The 22,766-nt window shown below is 39.0% G+C and overlaps 3 protein-coding genes across 4 annotated transcripts in view; all 3 read right to left on the reverse strand.

The window, feature by feature from the left end:
• Positions 1-5,657: 5,657 nt before the first annotated feature.
• Positions 5,658-9,343, reverse strand: LOC123963811 (organic solute transporter subunit alpha-like). Its single transcript, XM_046040863.1, has 8 exons — positions 9,265-9,343; positions 8,666-8,817; positions 8,430-8,503; positions 7,175-7,333; positions 6,904-7,015; positions 6,668-6,814; positions 5,911-6,016; positions 5,658-5,818 (listed from the first exon to the last, which is right to left on the reverse strand). The coding sequence occupies exons 1-8, from the start codon at positions 9,338-9,340 to the stop codon at positions 5,658-5,660; spliced, it is 987 nt and encodes a 328-aa protein (XP_045896819.1). The 5' UTR covers positions 9,341-9,343.
• A 1,747-nt stretch (positions 9,344-11,090) lies between these two features.
• On the reverse strand, positions 11,091-17,521 carry zdhhc20a (zinc finger DHHC-type palmitoyltransferase 20a). 2 transcript variants are annotated; one of them, XM_046040941.1, is made up of 13 exons: positions 17,390-17,521; positions 16,333-16,359; positions 16,082-16,176; positions 15,834-15,954; positions 15,095-15,164; positions 14,611-14,643; positions 14,405-14,525; positions 13,657-13,789; positions 13,442-13,568; positions 13,066-13,152; positions 12,886-12,959; positions 12,696-12,742; positions 11,091-12,605 (listed from the first exon to the last, which is right to left on the reverse strand). In XM_046040941.1, the coding sequence occupies exons 1-12, from the start codon at positions 17,505-17,507 to the stop codon at positions 12,699-12,701; spliced, it is 1,050 nt and encodes a 349-aa protein (XP_045896897.1). In that variant the 5' UTR covers positions 17,508-17,521; the 3' UTR covers positions 11,091-12,605; positions 12,696-12,698. The 2 variants fall into 2 exon arrangements, with proteins under 2 accessions (XP_045896897.1, XP_045896896.1); XM_046040940.1 differs by having other exon boundaries at positions 11,091-12,742.
• Positions 17,522-18,534: 1,013 nt separating this feature from the next.
• pcyt1bb (phosphate cytidylyltransferase 1B, choline b) overlaps positions 18,535-22,766 on the reverse strand; it is a 7,210-nt gene continuing 2,978 nt past the window's right edge. The window contains exons 4-8 of the mRNA XM_046040448.1: positions 21,634-21,785; positions 21,442-21,520; positions 21,201-21,343; positions 20,911-21,099; positions 18,535-18,825 (exon numbers count right to left, since the gene is read on the reverse strand). Of these exons, the coding sequence (XP_045896404.1) occupies positions 18,586-18,825; positions 20,911-21,099; positions 21,201-21,343; positions 21,442-21,520; positions 21,634-21,785 (803 nt within the window). The 3' untranslated portion in view covers positions 18,535-18,585. The remainder of the gene's footprint in view (positions 18,826-20,910; positions 21,100-21,200; positions 21,344-21,441; positions 21,521-21,633; positions 21,786-22,766) is intronic.

Raw genomic sequence — 22,766 nt, forward strand, 5'->3', positions numbered from 1 at the left:
CATAATACCAGTCCTACACAGAATAGTTAAATGGATCATGCTAAGGATACAGGCATGTTACCTTCTATCTGGTCTATGCGTTCCAGGCAACTCAGAACTGGGAAATTTCCGACCTCCAACTAGAAAAAAATACAATAGAACGCCACTTGAAGTCGGATTTCCTACTTATGAACTCGGAGAAAAAATATGTACCCCACTTTCAGGAGTAGCAGCTGATTGACTTTACACAAAAATGGCAGCTCCCATGGAAGCACACATTGCAAATGGTAAACCACAAACTAAAAGACAAAGTAAACTCCATCCATCCATCCACCGTCAACCGCTTATCCTGCGTACAGGGTCGCGGGGGGCTGAAGCCAATCCCTGCTTACATCCGGCGAAAGGCGAGGTACACCCCTGGACAGGTCGCCAGTCCATCGCAGGGCCACACACAGACAAACAACTACTCACATTCACACCTAAGACAATTTTAGAGACATCAATTAACCTAGCCTGCATGTCTTTGGATGGTGGGAGGAAGCCGGAGCACCCGGAGAGAACCCACGCATACACGGGGAGAATATGCAAACTCCACACAAAAAGGCCGGGGCAACTGGGGTTCCAACCCACGATCTTCTTGCTGTGAGGCGACAGTGCTAACCACTGCACCACCGTGCAAAATAATACATACTTGTATAAAATAGTAAAACTTGTTCTGCATGTAAATTGATGTAGAAATATTTTGTTATTAGGTAGCTGGTTACAGTAAACAAGCTCTCAAAGTCATCTTCTCTGCCTAAAAGTTATCCAGGAAAATGTTAAAAATGCCTAGAAATTTGAAAACATTTGGAAATATAGCCTACAACTTTTGCTGACTTTTGAGGATTATCAACTAATGTAGCTAGAAGGATACACAGTTAAGAGTAACATATATTTATCACTAATTTTTTATTCTAATGTCCATCCTTTTAATTAACACCAAGTGTACTGCTGAGATTTACTGTGCATAAACTAGCCAAAGAAACACAAGTTTGTCACAGTCAGCCATGTTTATTGTTTACATTTGGCATTTGCAGTTTGGAACACGGCATAGAGTGTGTGTGTTTGGTGGGTGTGGTCTTCTCATGGGGTGATTGCATGGGGATGGGCTGATGGTAAACGTGTGCTTGGATGTGACCTCCAATCTGCTGTCATTTAATCAGTCACACACTAAGATCAGTGAATTTGTGTTTGTCTCCTTCTGTGAACACGTTCGTTTTTGCATGTGATAATGTTGAATGCCTTTTCCCTGGGTATATATTATAATAATAATAATCTTTATTTGTAGAGCACTTTTCAAAAACAAGTTACAAAGTGCTTTAGCAAGTATAAAGACAATAATACCCAAAAGACAATAATACAAAAACAATACAAGATAAAAGCAAGAAAACATTGAAAAGACTAAAATACACGTTTAAGATAAATATAAAATAAGTAAAATAGAATAAAATAAAAGGGATAAAATAAAGTCAAATAAGATCGGGAAAGGCACTCCTATAAAAGTATGTTTTAAGAAGGGACTTAAAAGAGTTCACTGACTCAGCTGACCTGATTTCCTCGGGCAGGCTCGAGACTCTGGAACAGACAACAGACCTCTGCCCGAGGATCTCAAGGTACGTGCTGGTGTGTATGGGACTAAAAGGTCAGAAATATAACAAGGCGAAAGGCCATGAAGAGCTTTAAAAGTGATCAATAAAATTTTAAAGTCAATTCTAAAACATACTGGGAGCCAGTGTAATGAAGCTAAAATAGGGGTAATGTGGTCATATTTCTTTGTTCTGGTTAAAAGCCTGGCAGCTGAGTTCTGGACAGTCTGGAGTCGATCAGTAGATTTTTGGGTTAATCAAGTGAAAAGGCTGTTGCAATAATCCAGGCGTGATGAGATGAAGGCGTGTAAAATGGTCTCGGTGTCCTTAAAAGTTAACATAGATCGAATTTTTGCTTTATTTCTAAATTGATAAAAACATGATTGAACAAGTTTTGTGGTGTGCTGCTCAAAATTTCAATTACTATCAAACCAAACACCAAGGTTCTTTGCAACAGGCTTAATGTGATTTACTAGGGAACCAGCAGATGGCAGTATTTGCTTTGCCATCTGCTGGGACCCAATGACCAGGATTTCTGTTTTGTCTGAGTTCAGCTGGAGGAAATTATTTGACATCCATTTTTTAACTTCACAAAGGCAGTTGTTAAGTGAACTCAGCATTCCAGGGTCTGTGGATCTGACGGGCAAGTACATTAGTGTGTTATCAGCATAAATATGAAAAGATATACCATGTTTATGGATTATATGTCCAAGGGGAAGCAGATACAAGGAAAACAAAATGGATCCTAAGACCGACCCCTGAGGCACACCATATTTAACTGGACAGAGTGAAGAGACATAGTTGTTTACAGACACGCAAAACTTCCTATTTGACAGGTAGGATGAAAACCATTCTAGGGCAGTACCAGATATCCCCACCCAGTGCCTCAGTCTTTCTAACATGATGTTGTGATCAATGGTGTCAAAAGCAGCGCTAAGGTTCAGGAGTACCAGGACTGAGCACATACCTTCATCAGCAGACATTAAAAGGTCATTGGTGACTTTAAGCAAGGCAGTCTCAGTGCTGTGGTACTTCCTGAAACCAGATTGTTTTTTCTAAAATCTTTGCAATAAAAGGCAGTTTTGAAATTGGTCTAAAATTTTGATGGAGGGAGGGATCTAAACCAGGTTTCTTTAAAACTGGGTTCACGCAAGCCGTTTTAAAATAATCAGGGACACAACCAGTAGATAGGGAGCTGTTAAAAACAGAGATCAAATGGGGCCCAACAGAATCAATTACTTTCAGTAAAAACTTTGTAGGTATTACATCAAGTGAACTGGAGGACACTCTCATTTGTGATACTGTTTTTAAAAGCTCAGACAAGTCGATGGGATAAAACTGGTTAAAACTCTCTTGTTGCTGGTGAGGAACCTCTGAGTAAAAGGCTGTGGGGGTAATAGAGGCTCTGGTGGACACCACCTTATTGGTAAAATAAGATAAAAACAATTCACAATCATCATTACTTCCAACTGAGGCACAAGGAGGGGCTGGGTTTACCAGCCGATCCACAGTCTTACAGTTTTTCTCAGTCGCTTTGGTGCATTTCTCAGATCAGAATTGAAATTTTCAAAACTAATTGTTCAACCTCCACCATCATCTCGTCACTTGTGCACATCATAAAAGCACTTTCTCATTGTTTTGAACAAATTGCAAATGACTTGACACACTGATGCAAATGATTATGTACAATTGTCTGTTGTTTCCTACATTATCAATTGCTTATGTCCTGCTGATCACAATGAATTATACCAGTCTCTGTTGAATAATCTTACCCCCCAAAACATTTAGGCATAAGTTCATTGCATTAGTCACTACATGCAAAATGGTTGAACACTTTATCAAAAATCAAAGTTAAAATACTTTATTAATTTGCACTGACAAGTTCAATGACATAAAGATTTGCTTTTGAGAGATAGACTGAGGATTTTGAGCAAGTTATGGGCTTTTGCAGGTAATCCACTGTGTTGTGCCGTTTGTACTACCTGTTTCGAGAAATGCACTTACTGTTTTGCAAATGTTACGGATGATTCGAGAAATGCACCAAAGCGACTGAGAAAAACTGTAAACAGAAACCTGGGATTGTGTTTATGTGTAGTAATGAGTTCAGAAAAATAGTGTGTTCTCGCATCCTTAACCATGTTATTGTAGTTAATTAATAAATCCTTCAGACTGAGGTAATGGACTTGGAGACTGGATTTTTTCCATCTGCGCTCTGCTTTCCTGCATTCCCTTTTTAGGCTGCGAATGTTGTAATTTATCCAGGGTTGCTTACTAGCTTTAGATGTAGGCCTAACCTTTAGAGGAGCAGTAATATTTAGTGACAACAAGCAGATATGATTGTAGTGATCGACCAGATACAATACTGTACAGGTATTTACTGCCCACTACTACAAAAAAATACATCAGATGTCTTTATAAGCCTACATCTCCACAACTTGCCCAAAGTCACAATTATTGAGATGAGCACAATTTTCTGTCGCTCTCTCTCTCTCTCACACACACACACACACACACTCGTGCTGCCATCACTTTATTAGATAGCCTTACATTCATTTCCTTGAGACTTATCCTCAACCTAACCCTAACTTCTACTTTCCTGACCCTAACCCTAGCCTTAAAGATCAATGTAAACAGATTTACTGTATCTCCCCACAACATGAGTAATATCTCTCCAGGAACTGTACGCTTCCAGGACTCAGAGGCGAGCAGGAAAGATTGTGGCCTCCGGCGGGGGGCTGCGGTCAATCAAGACCACAAGCTCACGCCACAAAAACAGTTTCTTTCCATCTGCACCTGGCCTCATCAACAAGGTCCGCGAAACTCAGTGACACTCACTGTCACGCCCCTCTATCTACCCCTTTTTACAGTACATACTGTAAATTTGTGAAATGTAAACCTGATTCTGATTTTGTAAATTTGGTGTAAATATGTTGCACAATCTTACATACTGCACATATTGTTGCATGTATTCTTTATTAGTATTTTCCTACAAATGTTGATACCTTGTCAATTTAATATTTTTACATTTATACATTTTATGTTTATTGTAATGCACCAAGTCACCAAAGCAAATTCCTTGTATGTGTAAACCTACTTGGCAATAAAGCTGATTCTGATTCTTCTGATTACGATACATTTACACAGACACAAACACACCCACACATTAACACAAATAAATACGTGACTTTGTTTACTGATCTCTAGGAAAATGTAAAAATGTTGTTCTTCCACACACAAATATTCATAAACCTGCACACTCCCAGTTCAACCACTTTGCCACTTTTCACCCTTTCATCCTCTCTATGTTTGTCCCAGAATGACAATTATCTATACAGTACACTGACACACTTCTCTGTACATTCTGTACATTTGTAGGAAGGCTCTGTTCCTTTCTACCAGATCATAGTTACAGGCTGAAAGAAAGGATTATAATCCTAATGTCTCTAATAATTATTCATCTTTTTTGAAACTGGTAAAGCTTAAAGGAATAGTTTGTCATTATGGGAAATACATATTCACTTTCTTGCTGAGACTTACATGAGAATATCGATATTGTTCTTTGTCTCTGTCTCCCCTACTAAAATCACAATGTGTCTTTTTAACACTTTTTGTGCAGATGAAACAAACAACATACACCATGTTAATTGGTGAGCGTTAGGGGGATTTTAAAAAATCTTTGGACATAGACAGACTAACTGGCGGTAGCTTCATATTTACAGTGCAGACCATAGACTGTATCTAAAGTAAATATTCTTATCTAACTCTCAGCAAGAAATGGAATAGGCACACATTGGACAATGTTAAAGTCTTCCGATTCTCTTCTATCTACTATCTGACAGACAGACAGACAGACAGACAGATAGATAGATAGATAGATAGATAGATAGATAGATAGTTCTCTCCCCTTACATTAGAGTGACGGAATGAGGTAAAATGTTATATCAAATGAAAACAGTTTATCAGACTCAAGTTTGACCAGTAGGCGATCCCTTTGATAATCTGATACGTCACTGAAGAGCTGTGCTGACTTCCACTCTTCCACTGTCTCCGTTTTTAAACATCATGCTCCACGAGAGCAGCCTGCAGGGCGGCCTTGTCGTTGTGGTCGTTGTCATGTGCCTCAGAGGGAAGTGAGTCATATATACGACGGTACAAAAACCGATTGACCAGAGTGATGATGAACATCTCCATGATCATCATCTGCTGACTCAGCACTGCAGGACACAGAGAGAGAAGAAAATCAGGGTTTCAGATGGACTATTTCACTTCACACATCAGCAGAAAGACATCCAAAGATGTTCCTTACTGGATCCACGAGCTTGAGAGGAGAAGGGAGGGGCACAGGCGATGGTTCCATCCAAGGCCAGGATGTTAATGATTGATGTCTGCAGCTGACTCAGTACAAGTACTAGCTAAGGAGAAAACAAATAATTGATCACTTACTGTATTTACAGTATACATGCATGTTAAAGGTGCACTGTAGCATCTCTAAATATCTATATGTTTTAGTAGGAGTCTGGTATTACGACACCAAACAAATGCAACTACAGCAAAGAGGATTGGTGTTCTCTAACTCTACTGTACGTCACACTGGCAGGTATTTGAAGTGCCACTACATTTCCTGACACTACATTTCCCATAAACCCAGTTGCTTTTTCAGTGTAACATTTTCTCTTTTGCTCCGCTGAATAGGATGAACACACTGGAAGGAATTTCTCCATAAGGCTGTCTCACCACATTATCTGCCATTAGAAGAAACTTACGAAAAGTGTACACAAAGTAAAACAAGGAAGATAAACTTAATTGTGCAGTAAAAACTATTTGACACAGAAGAGTGGGAGAGGCTGGTATTGCTCTTAGTATTAGGTTTATTTGTTTTCACTAGTGTGACTGGATTTAAGTTCAAGCAAGGTATTGATTTAAAATTACTACACAAAGTAGCTCATGTTGTTATTTTTAATGTTAATGTATAGACATGCAGATAAATACAAAACATCCAGGTATCTTTTTTGCAACTTATTCAGGACTGTAACATACACATAACAATAGTTATGTTGACTCACTTGGTACATGGCGTACTTGGGCACAATTTTGAGGCTGCGTAGAAATATGTTAGTGTTCATGAAGACGATGGCAACCGGCCAAAGGGAGGTGATAGTGAGAATGCCAATGAATGGGTTAATCCAAATGGCCGTACCAGTGATCTCTAGCTGAAAGAGAAGCAAAGTAATATTTAAATATCATGTTTATTTAATTTTCAGTACATGAACATATGTAGAGAAGCATTTCAAATACTTACGTCAGAGAGATCAAAGTTGCCGTTTGTCCACAGTATTATGGCGAGGATAGAGAGCACCGTCTTTAGGATTGCATACTGAAGCGCACCCAACTTCAGCCAGAACAACAGTCGCCTGAGTGATCCCATCCAAAGAAAGTTCCACATTGTCATAAGACAATATATAAGAGCAGGATTAAATTACCTTGAAAATCTCACTTTAAGAGAAGTAAAGAACTTGTTAGAGCCAGAACAGTAATGCCTAGACTATGTTTTTACAAACAGGTATACATACCGTGACAAGGGCACGCGGGGTAAACATGGGCAGCAGCAGCAGCAGGGTCCTGTGTTGATCCTAAAGGTTTTACCAGAAAACCGCTCCAGAAAAACACTGCTGCCCCCAAACTCCTCGATCATCAGAACCAAGACCTTATACACCACGACTGCAAAATAACTACACAGGGAAAGATAAGTAATTTAGACCTGTAATAGAGAGCAGGGATATAATAATTCTCAGTACTGAACTTTATGGTAAGTTTAAGACTTCTTTTACTCATTTATTAAATAAAAGCATACCTACTCTTGATATGTGAGGACAAATCAAAAACAGCCCTTATTAATGGATTTTGACTCAGCTGCTGAACATAGTGTACTGTATGTAATTTACATAGAAAGCGCATAACAGTTATCACTACAGGCAAAACCCCATAAAGATTTCCGTCATTTTATTGAAGTTGAGCACATGCTGGATTGAGATGTGGCCCGATCTTTGAATGTATAATCATTTATTGAGTGGTTAAACTTTACAGTGATCTTCAAGTTCGTACAAGGCTTTATTGTGTTTACTCAGCAGTCATTTAGCCCATGCTCTGTTCTGATTATCTTGCTGTGAGAATGCATGGACGGCCAGGGGGGCAGTGTCTTGCTAAAGGAAACAGGACTGTTGGATTGAAAGTTACATTTGGGATGATTTATCTGACCAAAACTAAACTTTTGAAGGATTTTCTTTCAGCAAATTGTATTTAGTTCAGGCTTATTTACAGTCTGTAAATGTTTCAAAGTCCATTGAGCTTTATTGAATTAAATAAAACTACATGGAGGGAACTATGTCAAAGAAGGATATGGATTTATATTAACAAGAAAGCTGAAATGTCTAACAAGATAACTGCAGTGTTGAGTTCACTGAAAAGTAGGTCCTAGCTACCTGTCACAGCTATTAGATAACTGACAATCACTACCCACTGACTTAAGAAAAGGAAACAGATAAGAGAGAACATAATTTTGTTTGGATTTAATAACAGCTTCCGTGAGGCTTTGACGGCACTCCTTTGGCCAAGATTCATGGGGAATAATAATATGACTTGAATTTTACTATAATGACATGGTGATGTGTATTTATGTCATTATCAATTATAGGCAATGGACAGAAACCCCAATTTCAGCTTTCAGGCTTTTAGAAATGTCAATGAAAGAATCTGTGTGAATCTATACTGTGTGCAAAAATATGTTGCTCTGTGTACTAATTTAAGTGCAACTGGAAGAAAATTTACCAATTAGATGTCATGTCTGTGAGCATGACTGCCCTCGGGATCCACATCCCAAAACAAGCCATGGTTGCAATGACCTGAAAGAAAGAAATACATTAATGCGCATTCCATTTCCCCTGTTTCAATCAGACGACATTTCAAAGGGCCTTCCACAAATACAGTGGTTGATGAAGTTTACATTTCTGCTGGTTATAGGATTAGCAGCACATTCTAACAACAAGACAGGCCAAAACGCTTACTGGTGCTGCTCCATTTATCCACATGATGGTGGTCTTCTTGGGGTAGGGCAGTTTTTTATAAATGTAGACACACTGTTCCAGGTATAGCAGCAGGGACATGCAGGACATGAAGGTGAACATGGAGTACAGCCAAAATTCAAACACATCTAGCTCTGAAATAAATACAGTAAGAGCAGAGAGGGAGAGAGAGGGCTTAGATTATTTAATACAGTACATATATACATATTATGTGAAATAAATCCCACACAAAACACAAAAACAGATTTTGCTTTGGTTAAAAAAGTTACTTTTAAAAAAGTTGATTCTTAAAGGGCTTTTCAGCACAATGCAGTAAAATAGCTTACTGTAGACTACATTCAAGACTATGTACTATTAAGGACTCACAGATATTTTATTTTACTTTGTGTGGCCTTGTTATATTTTGCAGCAGAGGCAAACACATGATCAGAGAAGAAACCACTATCAAATGGTACACTCACAACTTTCAGACACACAGATACAAGCCTGATGTTGCTGAGTGAACTGCTAATAGCATTAGGTCGGTTTGGTTGATAAGGAACACTATCAGCAAGCAGGATGTGGTAATGTGGGTCACTTACGCTTTATCACGTCGATAGCCAGCGGGGGCTCTTGTAAACAAGCCGGATCAATCGTGCTGTTGAGGGCTTCCTCCATGGCATGCAGATATTCCTCTTGAGAAAACTCAGTTTAAAATGAAATGGTCTGGACAATTTAAAGTCAACTCAGCTGTCTGCCAGTGGATTCTAGCAGCACATTAAACAGCAAGTGTACTTTACCCTTTAGGAGACTTTTAAGAAGTGAAGGTGGGATGAAAGGTTCGGAGCTTAAAGTTTATGGGAACTCCATGAGTAACTGCGGCTCATTCATTCACAGACTTAAGACAGTAATTAAAATAACACCAAGGTCAGAGTTGAACTTTGACAGGGTGTGTTGTTTCATTTCCAGTAAATATAAAGGGATATAAAAAGCTAAAGAAATTTCCTTCAAGCTCCAGTTATGAGGGAGGCACATGTATATTTTACACATACAGTGCCTCTGACTTACACTAAATTATTTTCCTTACATTCATTTGAATTTGAACAACCATGGATTAGCTGGGAAATGACTGCATGAGTACTTCTTGATACTTTTAAGTACATTTGGCTGAAACTACTATCACACTTTTACATAAGTAAGATTTTGAATAGAGGCCTTTTATGGGGTATTTAAGTATAGGATCTGAATGAAATTTGGGTGTTTGTCCTTCTAATACTTCTTGAGTGAAAGAATTAATGACATTAAAGCTTTGGCACAGTAATGTCATGAAAGACTTTTTCCAAAGAAAGCCAAGTGTTGAAACTCTTACAACTTCATCTATTGCATTGTAGTGGAGAGGTGAATGGCACAGAGGTCATTCACATTACACCGGCTAATCTGGTTTCCATCTCACCACATTTCTGCAATGAGTCGACTGTCACACTTGCCCGAGCATGTCAGCAGCATCCAACTTTTGTGATTTTGCAAAAGTGAGGAGTGCAGTCTCCTGTCACAACTATCTGTAAAATACAAGTGCTTTGAACATTGTATCTGTATTTCACCAGTGCTTAAACCTGCTTATAACTGCTCACTTTTTAACTGAAAGGTTGGGGTCTATAATTTCATGCCGTTAATGGTGAATATAGAATTTGTAATTGTTGCTTAAAGGGTTCATTTTCATGGGGCTGAGGCACCATAATCTCTCTATTGGAGTGTATTGTTCCACATGTTCCTTTTTTAGCATCTTTTCTATAGGCCTAATAGTTTGAAGATGGAAGATCCACCACTGAATTTTACTTAGCCTAGCACATATCACAGTGCCACAGTATTCTACTTAGTGGACACACAGTATGGAGCTGCAGTGACTACTTCAGATTTTACAGCCATGTTAACAGCTCTGAGACTGTACTCAAGCACAGAGGTGCTTTGAGCTACATGTAAACATCTGCATGCTAACATGACCAACTGAAATTTTGACCTAATGATGGCACTAGATGAAAAGTGAAGGGATCATCAAAATTGCAATTCATCTACAGGGGGAAATAAATGTCTGCACCATATTTTATTGCAAATAATCCAAGTTATCCAGCCAAAAATATTAACCACTTATTTTAACTATTGTGTCATACTTGAATTACAGATGTGACTGTCACAGGAAACAATTTGACGACTAATTTTCGAGATGGTGAAGAGCCCAGATAAGTCATATCAAATACATGTGATTTCACTGGAAATAGATCTGGTTATGACAAACATCTGAAGACGTATAGCTGTAATCCACAACAGTAATCGGCAGAGTTGTTCCATAGTCAATTAAGAATTTTATATTCCTCTAATTTGTTACAGGTCACAGTGCATCAGTTTTTATGATGAAGAATCACACCTTATAGTTTCTTAAATTATATTTATTGTTACAAAACAATGAAGATCCCCCTGTATGAACAATGCTGTCTCATTAAACAAGTTCTTCACAGGCATAACTGCATTAGCAGCTCTGGCTGCTTTGTCTAGTCATTGAAGTTAGTTATAAAACTTCTGTAAGCATATTCACATGGACTACCACTCAGTCAGTAATATCTACAAAGAAATTTTATCTTCTCATTAGTCAGGGAAACGCCACATTGTACATCATTTCCACTGAAAAGAATGGAATATAATGAAACAGCTGCCAGGAGAACAGAGCGGAGCATTTATGATGACCACAGGCTATTTAATCGCTGGTATTTAAATTCCACCTTATCGATCCTGGTTCAGGCTCAAGGACAAAGTGGATCTAATGTTCCTGACCTTTCAGAGAATTTCTTTTAATTACTTTATTGTTAATGGTTAATTTTGTGCTCTTACTTTCCAACTCTTAAAAACATCTTATAATCAAACTGGAAAAACAAATGGAATGAACACAGATTTAATCCTTGGGGATTAAGATTGATTAATTTTAAAAACAAATACATACTGCAGCAAAGGATTGATCATGAAAGTGAAAATGTTCTGTAACAAAGAGGACAAACCTTTAGGTCCATACCTTTTTTAAAAAACTAAATAAATAAAAATACAACATAAACCATTCCAATAAAATCAATAGATACATAAAAACAATGAAATTAATGTATCAAGGCTTGCAAACAAATAAATTAAATATATTTATAGTGCAATGAAAAATCTCATTGATAATTCCCTTCACTATGTGATCTATTGGTTATGTGTCTTCAAGAATTATCTGATTAAACCATTTTAACTGTAGTTTAACTGGATTTGGTCCTGATATTTGAAACATATATCACCTACATGTTTGACCACAGTATAAAATTTGAAATGTAAAAAAACTAAACATCTTAAAAGTGTAAACAGAAAGACCTTTACATTTTTTCAATCATGTAAACTGTAAACTAAATTAGACCATTTGATGGTTGACTACTGGTCTGAATAATTGCACTGTGCTTGGAGTTTAAAACTGCTAAAACATATTGCACACTGTTGACAGTGCTGAAATGTTTCACCATTTTGTATCAGATATCATGCAAATATCGCTTTACTGGCTCCCACTTGTCTACATCAAACACAACCAGACTTGAGGTTTAGTTATTAATGCTTGAAGAATACTGAAAAAGGATGATTTGAAAACATTTGAATGTCTTTGGCTCAAAACAAAAACAAAACCTGTGAATCACCTCGGCTTCAGACTGCTGAAGAGTACAAGGTCACTGCTGATGTGATATTGTTGTTGTGCTAGTTTAAAAGCACACTGGATGAAGGATGGTCCGTTTAATGTGCATACAGAAAAAAAACATCTGGCTTGAGGCTGCACTGTCAAAAAAAAAAAAATGTAGGTGGAGGACGGCTCCTGCAGAGGTGCTGATGCTCCTGGTTTAAGGCATAACAGTTGATGAGCTCTTTACTGGTGTGGCTGTGACGTGCAGGAACAGCCAACAAAGTACAAATCAACACAGGAGGAGGACAAACCAGCAAAACTCTACAGTATTCATTTTCCACATACATGCTATGGCTCACTCTCCATAGTCACTGAGACTATCTGGCCACCGTCTGAAAGGAAACAGTGAGGACATTAAGAGATGGCTCAGGAACTGTTCTGGTTTGCTTTTTGAGCAGGAAGGTAATTACAAAAAACACAACATAAGCCATAATGTAAAACAATGAAAATGTGAGAAAAGCCATCAACAACATACCACTTTGCTCCTTGCTGTTACTGTGTTGTGTATTGTTACCAAGCCCACAAGGGTTGGTCTCCGCCTCAGCAGGACTGTGATTAAAGTCACATTAGATATTAACACCCAGCAAACAAAAATGAAAGGAAACAAGTTAAATATTTGATAAAGGAAAAAAAAAACAAAAAAAAAAACACTCACCTTTTGCCATTTTGCTGGAGGACACTTTTTGCTTGTTCGGGATCTATGTGTACCAGTCTGGTAACAAATGAATGTCCATCTCCCAGACTGATAAAAGAGATAAAGACGGCATTAGTAAACATGTTAGCATTTGATTGATTCAGGGTATAATTGTAATTTGATAGTATTTCTTTTTTCTCCACTCCATTAAAATAGCTTTACTGTAATGTTTACTATAACACTGATGATAGATATGGACTTTATAGGTCTGCTAATACAGAGCTAATTACCCTTAAGCAGAGTGTTGCCACAACAGTATATCTGCCAATTTATTTGCATCATTGTGATTGCTAAGGGGATTGATAGCTGCAGTTATATCAGGTCAGAGTAGACTCACCTTGAGAAAACAGGAAACATCCAGTACTTCCCTTGGTCTCCAAACACCTCACATACATTTCGTCTAAAACCCAGGGAAAACCCGTTTTTGTCTGGACCGTTTGAGAAGACAGGAGCTCTAAAAGCCTCTGAAAATTGATATAAAAACATAGTCAGTCGCAACGTTTTAATGATATAATCCGAAGTTGATTAAATTATATCTTTATCTATAGCTACCTATAGTGGTCCTGTTCTTTCCCACAAGCCACAGATGATAGCTGAGAAGTGACAGGACGCTGATAAAGAACAGAGCCGCCACAAAAAACAGAAACAAGATGTGGAATTTGGCGTGTGTGTCAGGCAGCTGCTTCTTCAGAAACAAAAAGAATGAAAGTGTTAGCCTAATCAGCCTGTAGGTCTGCAAGTATATTACTTTGTCCTCATGTCGAGTCATCTTTGCCTAATAACTGACGGCAGCAAAGTGGAAAATTAAACTTTCTAAAAATTCTTCTTCTTTATTTTGTTGCCTCAATGCAACATCTCACCTTTGTCTTAATTAGTATTTTTTTCACAATATACTTCCTTCACTGTTGGACTACGTGACAGGAACCATTGTCTCATGCAAAGCAGTATGCCAAATAGGATCCCCTGATAAGTGACCGCATGACACACTAGTGCACCATAGTGACACATTTGTAAACAAGTGGTTGATATCTTACATTGCAGATTAGTGGCTGATCACGTGTGTCACCACAGCCTGGCTGCACTTTAAATAATTGAATTCAAGAAGATTTAAGTTGATTTATGTCCAAAATGGCAATGTATTTTCAGTTTAAAAGAAAGCGTGTTAATGGTCTTTAAACCCAAGGCTGCGGAACATCTTATGAGTAAAACAGGGTCCTACAACAACGTTTAATAAACTGTGACCACAGTATTTTTTTGTTTTTTTTTTAAAAACAAAAAGAGAGGAAGTTTTTGTACTTACCGTCCAAAATTTGATGAAGTACTGGATGACTGTAGCACAAATGACTACACAGTAGAGTGAGGCGTAAGCCAAGAACAAGACAAAGTACTTGTAATTTGAGAATCCAACACAGTTATTCACCCTGAAAGAAAACATAACGGAAAATGAGACAGAAAGTGAAATATGCTCATTTAGATTAAATGCAGAGTTAATTTAGAAAAGCCTACCAGGGGCAGTGATGATCCATTTTCAGCACACACCTTGAAGAATGAGTATAAGGAAAACATACATCATATTAGTACCATCAAATCCAGTTAACCAGAAGCACTTACAATGCATGAGCAGATGAAGGTGTCAGAAAAAGAAAATACAATGCCCAATATTTTAATAAGGAAATGTGAATCAATCTGTATTTATGTTGAACGTCAAAATGTGGGTGAAGATATCGTTTTAAAACCCTGGTTCAAAACCACCATTTGCAGCAAAAAACGCTTTGTTTAATCACTTAATGTCTTATTATTTCTCAGCATTAACACATTGGCATATTCCCCCCCTTTTCTCTATTCACTTTCTTTTTCCGGAAGCTGCAGTTAACGTTCTTGCAGACAGATATCAGAATCAGTTTAAACACTTTTGCTCCTTTGAGGAAAACATAAAAGTAAAAAATTAAAATGATGAGATGAGGTTAAACTATAAAGTGTGTACACTCACATCTCACAGGTTGAGCAGTGATGGCAGCGGTCAGGTTTGATTACCTGGCAGTGGTCGCAGTATCGGATGGCTATTTAGAGAAAGTGAAAGTAGAATTACTACTGTACCCCGCCCCCACAGCGCTCTTGTATGAAAGACTGCACCATCAGTTTATGTGAGGTAGTTGATATTTCAACTAAGAATTTGAGGTGTATTCTGTATTGTACATTTGGAATACTTTGCAAAACATTTCATGTGTTTAGAAAAGTCCTGCAATACATCATTAATTCTATAAATGTTTTAATATAAATAGGAAAGATTTATCTTTATAAAGTGTCTTTTCAAATGTCCCTGTGAAACCAACTAGACTGTTGATGAGTAGAAGAGTCAGGTGGGGCCTGTAGAGGAAGCGAGATGCACCTGAGCCCAATTAACCCTTCTGATACGTGCAGTTCCGCAAACACAAGACAGATGAGCCTGGTAGCAGCAACAGGGTATACATACAGTACTTCCTTTTCTAAAGATACAAACACTTGCACTTTTATCCAAAAGCGGAAGACACAATGTAGCAACACATTTGCGCAATTTAATTGGTACTGCTTATTTTATGTTGTGCACGAATGACAAACATGAACTGAACGATAAGGAAAAGTGTTTCAGTGAGATATAGCTTTTCCCCAGTGGTATGCTTGAAGGCAGCTACCCAGCATTAAAATAGTAAGCCAGTCAGTTTGTTTGACTGCTGTGTCGAAAGCCTCACCTCCTCCTGCCGTGCGCGTATACACGGGTAAATTCCTCGCCACTTTCTTCAGAATCTCTTGTTGCGTCTCGGCTCGCTCCTCTCGCACATATAGTTCCTTCTCTGCTCTGGGCAGACAGAACTAACATGAGGAGAAAAAACAGGTCAGGGGAAGCCCAACAAACTGTAAACAGCTTCTTGTGAAATTATTAGTTTTCTATATGTGTATATTTATATTTACCAAATCCTACTGTAAACTCTTGGCTTACCGCTTTTGAGGGGCTGGAAGGTTTGGACCCGATAGTTTTCCAGTAAGACCATATAAACATGGAGAGGAAAATGTGAAAGATGACCAAATAGCTGACTGTTGAGACAGAAAAGGTTTGAGCTGCAGTAACTCTGGCATCTCTGAAATAATCTTTGCTATGAATAATTAGCATGAGATGAATTATATCATCAAACATGAATTAATAAGAAATGTGAATGGAGAAAATGAACAGTGTGTGGGGGGAATACTTACTTCGTTCTGCATTATCTGGGATTGTATCTATATAATGCAAAGGAAAACACATATTAGTGAGCAGTAATGAAGGTCCTAAGAATGCATGACTACACACCCCACCCACACACCACCCCTTTCTCACACCATGTGGCAGCAGCCTGGCACGGCCAGCAGTGGCCCACCCATAACAGAGAGCTTTGTTTAAGCAGCAGGGATGTCCCTGTCCTGACCACAGCCGCTGGGTTACAGACATAACTACAGTACGACTACATGCTAATAATGGTCATTCCAGGCTGAAAAAAAACAAACTACTGTGAATGCAGGATGACATACTGATTAATAAGCTTGGATGATCACATTGGATTATGAGATAAAATTATAAATCACTTAAGGTCATCTAATTCATTCAATTACAGATTAATTATAGTAAACAATAAAGCATGTGTATTTTTTCACCAGTGTTTGGGTGAAGGTGGTTTGGTTGCTTGCTTGTAAAACAAAGGTTAACAGCAAACCTTGTCATTCTTCTGCAGCACTCATTACATCTTCCCATAGACAATGAATAACATATGGTGTTTCAGATGGTTAAATTATAACCATGTCTCATTATGGTTAATCATCATGATTTTACACCTTGCTCCCAAGGTGTGTCCATTAACGTATTATTAAAATAATATAAAAAATGTCAACATGTAATCATATATATATATATATATATATAAATAAAAAAAGTAAATAAAAAAAGTAAGATAAACCCATTACAAGGCGATTGTACACGCTACGAGACTGTTTCCATGTAACTGTTAACTGTTTTGTTAACGTCATAACGTTACATTGCTGTCATGGAGGATTGCGTGCATGTCAATTGATAAACAAGCAGAAACAAAATGATCCTCTATAATATTGTCCTGAGGTTTAACCGCATGTAAAGTTATACAGTAACTTGTGATGATTTTAAATCTCACTTTAACTAACTTAACGTTAGCTCATCAAAGTTGGCAACCCTGAAACTGTCAACACAAGAAGATATCCGCCCCGCGGTAGCTAGATACTTAATAAAAGTGAGTGTACTTACAGACACAGAGCTCCACAACATAAGCGTAATAAGACCAACCAACAACCAGATTTATAAACAGGACAGGTATCCAGTTCAGAGCCCGCTTACAGCACCTCAGTACATGAGAGGGCGCCATCTTTAATCCGTGTAGGGCTCTGGGTGACGTCATAGCCATGGCTTTATATGGCCGAGCCAAAGACGCCACAGAAACCGAGACACTCAGGAGCATGCGCAGATAAGTCTGTAGTTCTTAGGCGCACCGCATGTAATTTGAATGTAATTTTAAGGCTCAAAAGTGTGCCTCGACTTGACTACTGAGGTGTACGACGGCGTATTAAGGACATTTTAAATATAAAAATTAGATGGGGGCTTAATAGTCCGAGAAAAAACTGATCTTTTCATGTGAGAAGATCAGTTTTTTCTCGGACTATTAAAATACTCAGCCACCTCCCAAGCTTACAGAAAGTGTGTTTTAATTTAGCACATTAAATTGCATGGACATTTGGGCTGATAATGACTTTAAGCCTGGAAAGTACCGCTCTGTATGGATGCATAGAACTTATTAATACTCAGTGAAAGCACTTTTTGGGTATGTGTTTAGCTACTAGACATGGAAGAACATGACAGAAAACAAGTCGCATCCAAACAAAATGTTAATGTTCTTTTTATTTTATTTGCAGTGAAGAAACATTGTGTATATTATGATATATTGCACTTGCAGGTGAATAAACCAGTAATAAATTACTTCCTTTTTTTGTTTAATCCATAGCATAGTTAGCATATGGGGTCATGTCCCCACCACATTTTGAAATGCCTGATTTTGTCCCCATCACTTTTTGAAAGCATTTGTTAAAAATGTTCTGAAAAATAGCTTGCACCAAGAAATGTAAAGACATTTTCACTGTAAATTGGAGCAGAAAATATCTCCAGAGTGTTTAATGCTCCAATTTTCTAGGGGGCGGAGGACCCCCAGACCTCGCTCTCATATTTTATTTCTTCAAAATAGTGTTCAAAGTCTTCTTGTCTTGTTCTCGTTCATCGTTACGTCTCATGACCCAAGTGTATCATCATACCCCTTATCTCAGCCCTTATGTCCCCACCATTTTTCAACACAAGGTGACACCCTTACTTAGACATATTATGTAGCCTACCAGATTAATGAGCCCAGATTAATAGCCTGTAAGACCAATAAAGATTACCAAAGCATGATGAACTCATTGTACATGTCTGCTGTATGTGGAGGCAGCTTTTAGAGAGGAGTGTGTCTCCGTTTCAGGTGAGGAGGGAGAGGATGGAGAGGAAGGAGAGGAGCGAGAGGAGGGGGATGGGGAGGAGGGGGAGGAGTCAGGAGAAACTGAGCGTCTTCTGGTGGGGCTGCTGCTAGGGGAGCCACGGGGCGAGGAGTAAGGTGACAGGGCCTGGAGCATACGGCCACTCCGCTCCTGGATCACATGCTAAACAAGGACAGGAAAGAGTTTTACTGTGTTGTAATGTGCTGCAATGGTACAATTCATTACATTGTGATAAAATACTCTGTGATCAGCTCATTGAACTCATTTAGTTGTGCATTATAGGTTACAATAACTTTTATTGTTAATTTGCAAGAAGAGGTACATTGTAAAAACCATAGGCGGTCTTGGATGTTTTGGTGCCTTATGCTGGCCCCACACTAGAGGATAACTATAATCGCGGGGGTGTTCCCGATCCCAGGCTGGACGGAACAGATTATCGGCTCAAATGATCCTGTAATGTGAGGGGTTTACAGATATAATCTTGAGGTCACCGACTGGATCAGAGACTGCCCGGTTTCCAATCGTAAATATTTATTTATCATATTCTTTAATATAATCCGTTTGGTCAAGCAAGCAGAGAGAGTTTTTCTACAGCTATAATAAGTGAGCTACTATTGTTACTAACCTTTATTTCATTGCCCTGGGAGCATGCTGTTTGCAGTGAGTGGGAGTTTTGTTGTACCTTGTCTTACCTTGTGCATTCACGCACAGTGAGTTTTTACATCCTGTTTAGGACCTATGTATGATACAAAAACGTCGACTTTACAATTCCTCCGAAGTTAGTTCCATTTATTATCTGATGGGATTTTTTCTGAAGTTGAATTAATTTAACAACTACGTTTATTATTATAATAGAAACACCACTGTGGTGCTGTTGGCTATGTTGTTATACCCTGTTCACAGTGGGCATGCTTTGATTTAATTACTTATTGATTATAACATTTCTAACTGGCAGATTGTGGCTAGCTGGGCGCTGCTGGTCTGTTTCCTTAGTTCAGCTATTCGTAGCTGGTTGGAAAATGGCTTCCCAAGTGTGTTTTTGCGATGCGAGCTGTTTTCCATCTGCGCCTGGACAGCTGGGAAAAATACATGTCAGACAAGTGGGTTCTGGCTACTGTGGCAACAAAAACAGAATCCAATTTCTGCAGGATCGCCCTCCCTATTTCAGGTACCATTTGACCGTGGTCAATGACAGGGCACAGACTTTAGCCGAAGAGATTTTAACCATCCTGCAAAAGGAGGCGATAAAGAGACCATGGTGTCTACAGATGCCTCCTTAACAGGCTTGGGTACGGTCTGGGAAGGCAGGATGGTGCAGTGTATATTCCAGGGATGGAGAATCGTGCAGCAGATCTCCTGTCGAGGACAGGCCCTCTTCCAGGCGAATGGAGGCTACATCCAGAGGTTGTAGCTCTACTATGGTCCCGTTTTGGCAGAGCTCAAACCGATCTGTTTGCATCAGCAGAAACAACTCATTGCGAGAGCTGGTTTACGCAGTGGGATCAAGGGACTTCCTTAGGCACGGATGCTATGTTACAAGAATGGGCAACAGGCTTGTTGTATGTGTACCCTCCACTGCATTTGCTGTGTCCTGCTTTCATGAGGCAGTTGGAGGAGTGTCCGTCAGGAGACACTCCTTAGTGTCTCACTTCATGAAGGACGTATACCGCCTGCAGCCAGGCAGGATGCTAAGAGCTCCACCATGGGATCTCCCTTGGTGTTGCAATCAGTGACTCAAGCCCCTTCTGAGAATCCCTCGTTCCTCCCTAATGTAGTGAACTCCCAGACAGCGAATAAAGTGTTATCATCTCATTTTAACCAGAATTGGCCTCTGCTGTGGGCAGCATAGACCTACAAACACTGTGTCCAGTAAGGGTGTAAAAGGGTGTACTCGACACACTCTCCGCCACTGAGACGCTCACACTCACAGTTGTTTGTTTGTTACGTTACGATAACAAATTAGACTTTCCTGTATCTAAACAATGTCTATCACACTGGGTGGTCAACACCATTTCTCGTGCGTGTGATGGGCAAAACTTTGTTGACAAAGCCATCATTCCATCATTCAAGGTAAGACTTTGGTCACGGTCATCATTCGTTCTCGTAGATCTATAGTTTTAGCTAAAACTTAATGTTATTAAAGGCTCTGTACTCTATTACGCAGGGTATTCAGATGTTAATAACAACAGCCATCACATATAAGCTTCAATGAGTGTGTTGTATGGATTAATGTAAAAGTAAACATGCCCAGGCTCCATCGGGTCCAAAAAGCTCCAGGAAGTTGCCAATGAATTCTCGGGACTTCTCTTCCCACTTGTGGATGAGGTCTTGGCTCTTCTCTTCCACTCTGTAAACAAAGTGTTTGGACTTTTCCTCCACCGTACGGACCGTCTCTTTCATCTTGTCCACCTGGTTCTGGAGTCGGTATTTCTTGTCCTGTCAGTAAAAGACAAAGCATCAGTACATTTGTGATTTTTCTGTATTGTTCAAACATCAATATTCTCTTTATTAAATCAAAGAAATAGAATTTCACTAACATTAATGAATCCAACATTCAGTTCTCGGGCCGTGTAGCCTCTCTGCAGGTTGCGTCGAACATAGATGTCATAGTCTCGGACAATACGAGTGATCAGATCAGATGTGGAGATGCCTTCTGTCCTCTCAGTGGCAACAAACATTCCTGACATAAAAACATACATGATTAAATTAAGTGAAATGACAAATGACGGAACTAGAATTCATTATGATGGTTACTTATATGAATATACACATGTTCACCTGCTTCCTTGATGTGCTTATAAACATCCTCTGATCCAGCAGAGGTGTACGGGATATCATCATGGGCCACAAAGTCAATCTGTGAGTGCAACATTACAGTGTTCATACTGATTGAACACCAGCTATCTTTGTTGTTGTCGCTGTGTGACATTGTAAGAAGCTGTGTATCCAGTGACTGCGTGAACCTTTGACCTTGTGTTTCTTGAGGAACTCTGTGGTAAGGGTCCAGGGAGCATCTCGCACCACCTCGTCAACATAGCGGCAGTGCCTCAGGGAGTCGTAGCGTTCATCCTCTGTCATCACCGTGTAGCCCTTAAACTTGTGGGTGAGTTCGTCACTGCAGACTAGAGACACAGATAGGGAAGACCTGTTACATAAACATGACTAAGCCTAAGTAAGAGTTTATCTGGAATTACTTAACTGGGGGATTTGTCTCAAGATTTGGAAGCGGGCTCTCACCACTCACCCCTCCCTTTCCAAGTGCGAAGGAGAAGCTACTGTGGCCGACACGCTCTGTTGGCTCTTGTGCTGAATAATACGTGTGGTCCTCCATTTGTCCAAATTTCACTTCTCTTCTTACTTCTAATAAATGAGACAACTACTACTACTAGTACTACTACTTCTTCTTCCTTCTTCTTCATACGTATTCAATGTAGTGACAAAACGCACTCTGCAGAGAAGTTTGTCCGTTTGGGATACTGTAGAAACATGGCGGCGCAAAATGGCTTCCATGTAAGAGGACCCGCTGTGTATGTAGGTAGAAATGGCTCATTCTAATTAAAACATAACGGTTCATCATGTAAGATCTTTATATACCACTGAATACATAGTTATTTACAGTGGGTACGGAAAGTATTCAGACCCCTTTAAATTTTTCACTCTTTGTTTCACTGCAGCCATTTTCCAAAAATCAAAAAAGTTCATTTTATTTCTCAGTAATGTACACTCAGCACCCCATCTTGACAGAAAAAAACAGAAATGTAGAAATTTTTGCAAATTTATTAAAAAAGAAAAACTGAAATATCACATGGTCATAAGTATTCAGACCCTTTGCCGTGACACTCATATTTAACTCAGGTGCTGTCTATTTCTTCTGATCATCCTTGAGATGGTTCTACACCTTCATTTGAGTCCAGCTGTGTTTGATTATACTGATTGGACTTGATTAGGAAAGCCACACACCTGTCTATATAAGACCTTACAGCTCACAGTGCATGTCAGAGCAAATGAGAATCATGAGGTCAAAGGAACTGCCTGAAGAGCTCAGAGACAGAATTGTGGCAAGGCACAGATCTGGCCAAGGTTACAAAAAAATTTCTGCTGCA

This window comes from Micropterus dolomieu, linkage group LG23, assembly GCF_021292245.1.
Source record: "Micropterus dolomieu isolate WLL.071019.BEF.003 ecotype Adirondacks linkage group LG23, ASM2129224v1, whole genome shotgun sequence".
NCBI classification, from domain to species: domain Eukaryota; kingdom Metazoa; phylum Chordata; class Actinopteri; order Centrarchiformes; family Centrarchidae; genus Micropterus; species Micropterus dolomieu.